Source organism: Merops nubicus, unplaced genomic scaffold (genome assembly GCF_000691845.1).
Source record: "Merops nubicus isolate BGI_N331 unplaced genomic scaffold, ASM69184v1 scaffold31988, whole genome shotgun sequence".
NCBI lineage: Eukaryota > Metazoa > Chordata > Aves > Coraciiformes > Meropidae > Merops > Merops nubicus.
The window spans coordinates 1,109-2,505 of NW_008625669.1; the positions used below are offsets into that span (position 1 = coordinate 1,109).

General features: G+C 61.9%; 1 protein-coding gene across 1 annotated transcript in view; it reads right to left on the bottom strand.

The window, feature by feature from the left end:
• The window catches only part of LOC103778186 (E3 ubiquitin-protein ligase TRIM39-like), a gene marked incomplete at its 3' end in the record, with an annotated part of 1,980 nt that extends 710 nt beyond the window's left edge, over positions 1-1,270 (bottom strand). Inside the window, exon 1 of the mRNA XM_008945761.1 lies at positions 702-1,270. Within this exon, the coding sequence (XP_008944009.1) occupies positions 702-1,118 (417 nt within the window). The remainder of the gene's footprint in view (positions 1-701) is intronic.
• Positions 1,271-1,397: the final 127 nt, after the last annotated feature.

The window sequence follows — 1,397 nt, forward strand, 5'->3', positions numbered from 1 at the left end:
AAACAACCCAATGACCCCACTCCCTCTGCTGCATTGTTCCACCCTCCCACCGTGTGCCCTTGGCAGCCAGGCGTGGGCGAGCAGGACCCCGAGGAGAACACACCAGCTGGGATCTCCCCATGTTCTCCTGGCCACCCCCGTTCCCAGCCCCCCGAGGAGCTCCAGCCAAGGAAAGGAGCCGGGGGAAATTCGGCTCCGTTATCACCGGTGGCCACCCCCAACTACTTGGCTCCAGCCAAACTCAGCCTGGATTTCATCGACTTCCATCCCTCTTTGGAGGTTTGCCCAGACTGAAAATAGTCGTGGGTGGCGTTTGCTCCCTCAGCTGTTCCCCTGCCCACGAGGGAGACGCCTGCAGGTTGGTGGCTCAAGCCCAGGGCTTCTGGTGGAGCTTTCATGGGGGTTTTTTGGGGGGGACACTTCACCTCCCAGCCTCCTGGTTGCCTCATATTTAATCCCACGTTCCCCCAGCTGAAGAATTTATCTCGATGCACGAGGTGGTTTTGCCTATTTGGAGAGGAAACGGGTTTTCTAGGTTTTGGAAGATCTAGAAAGGGGCAACCAGCTCTTTGCAGGGTGGTGGAGGGTGGGAGAACCGAGTGAGACCACAGGGACTGCATTGAGCACCAAGACCCAACCGGGGAGCAGAAGAAACTGGGAGATCCCCCCCCAAAAAACCCCCAAATCACCCCTCCCTGTACCTTGTACTCCTCGGACGCCTCGTCGACGGGCACCACGGCGTGGGGCCGGTGCTCGCGGGACCTGTCGCACACCACGCAGATGGTTCTCCTGTCGTCCTTGCAGTAGAGCTTCAGGGCTTCCCTGTGCTTCAGGCAGAGCCCGTCCTCCTCCGCCCCCTTGGCCCCACGCAGGGTGAACTGGCTGATGATCTCCGACATGTTCGCCAGCTGCCGGTTGGGTCTGAGGTTCTTCTCTTGGAAGACCTCCCGGCACTGCGGGCAGGGGAAATCCATCTCCAGGTCCTTCCAGCTCTTGGCGATGCACGCCCGGCAGAAGTTGTGCCCGCAGGCGATGGACACGGGGTCTTTGAAGAACTCCAAGCAGACGGAGCAAGTGGCTTCATCCTGGAGGTTGCCCGGCAGGAAGACGGCGGCCATGGCCTCCCTCCTGCGGGCAAGGAGCGAGTTGGCCGGGGCTGGAGGTGGGACAGGAATGTTTGGCACCCAGCCCCGGGTGGGCGTTCCTCTCCCGAGGACCAGCCTGCTGCCCGAGGTCACTCCCGCAGCCTCCGGGTTCCTCACGCTGCCAACGGAGACGTTGGAGTTAGGGGACAACACGGAGGGGGAGGGAGAGGAAAGCAGGAGGAGGTGCCCACCCCCTGCTCCTCACCCTCTGCTCCTCACTCCCCTGCTCCCCACCCCTGGTCCTCACCCTCT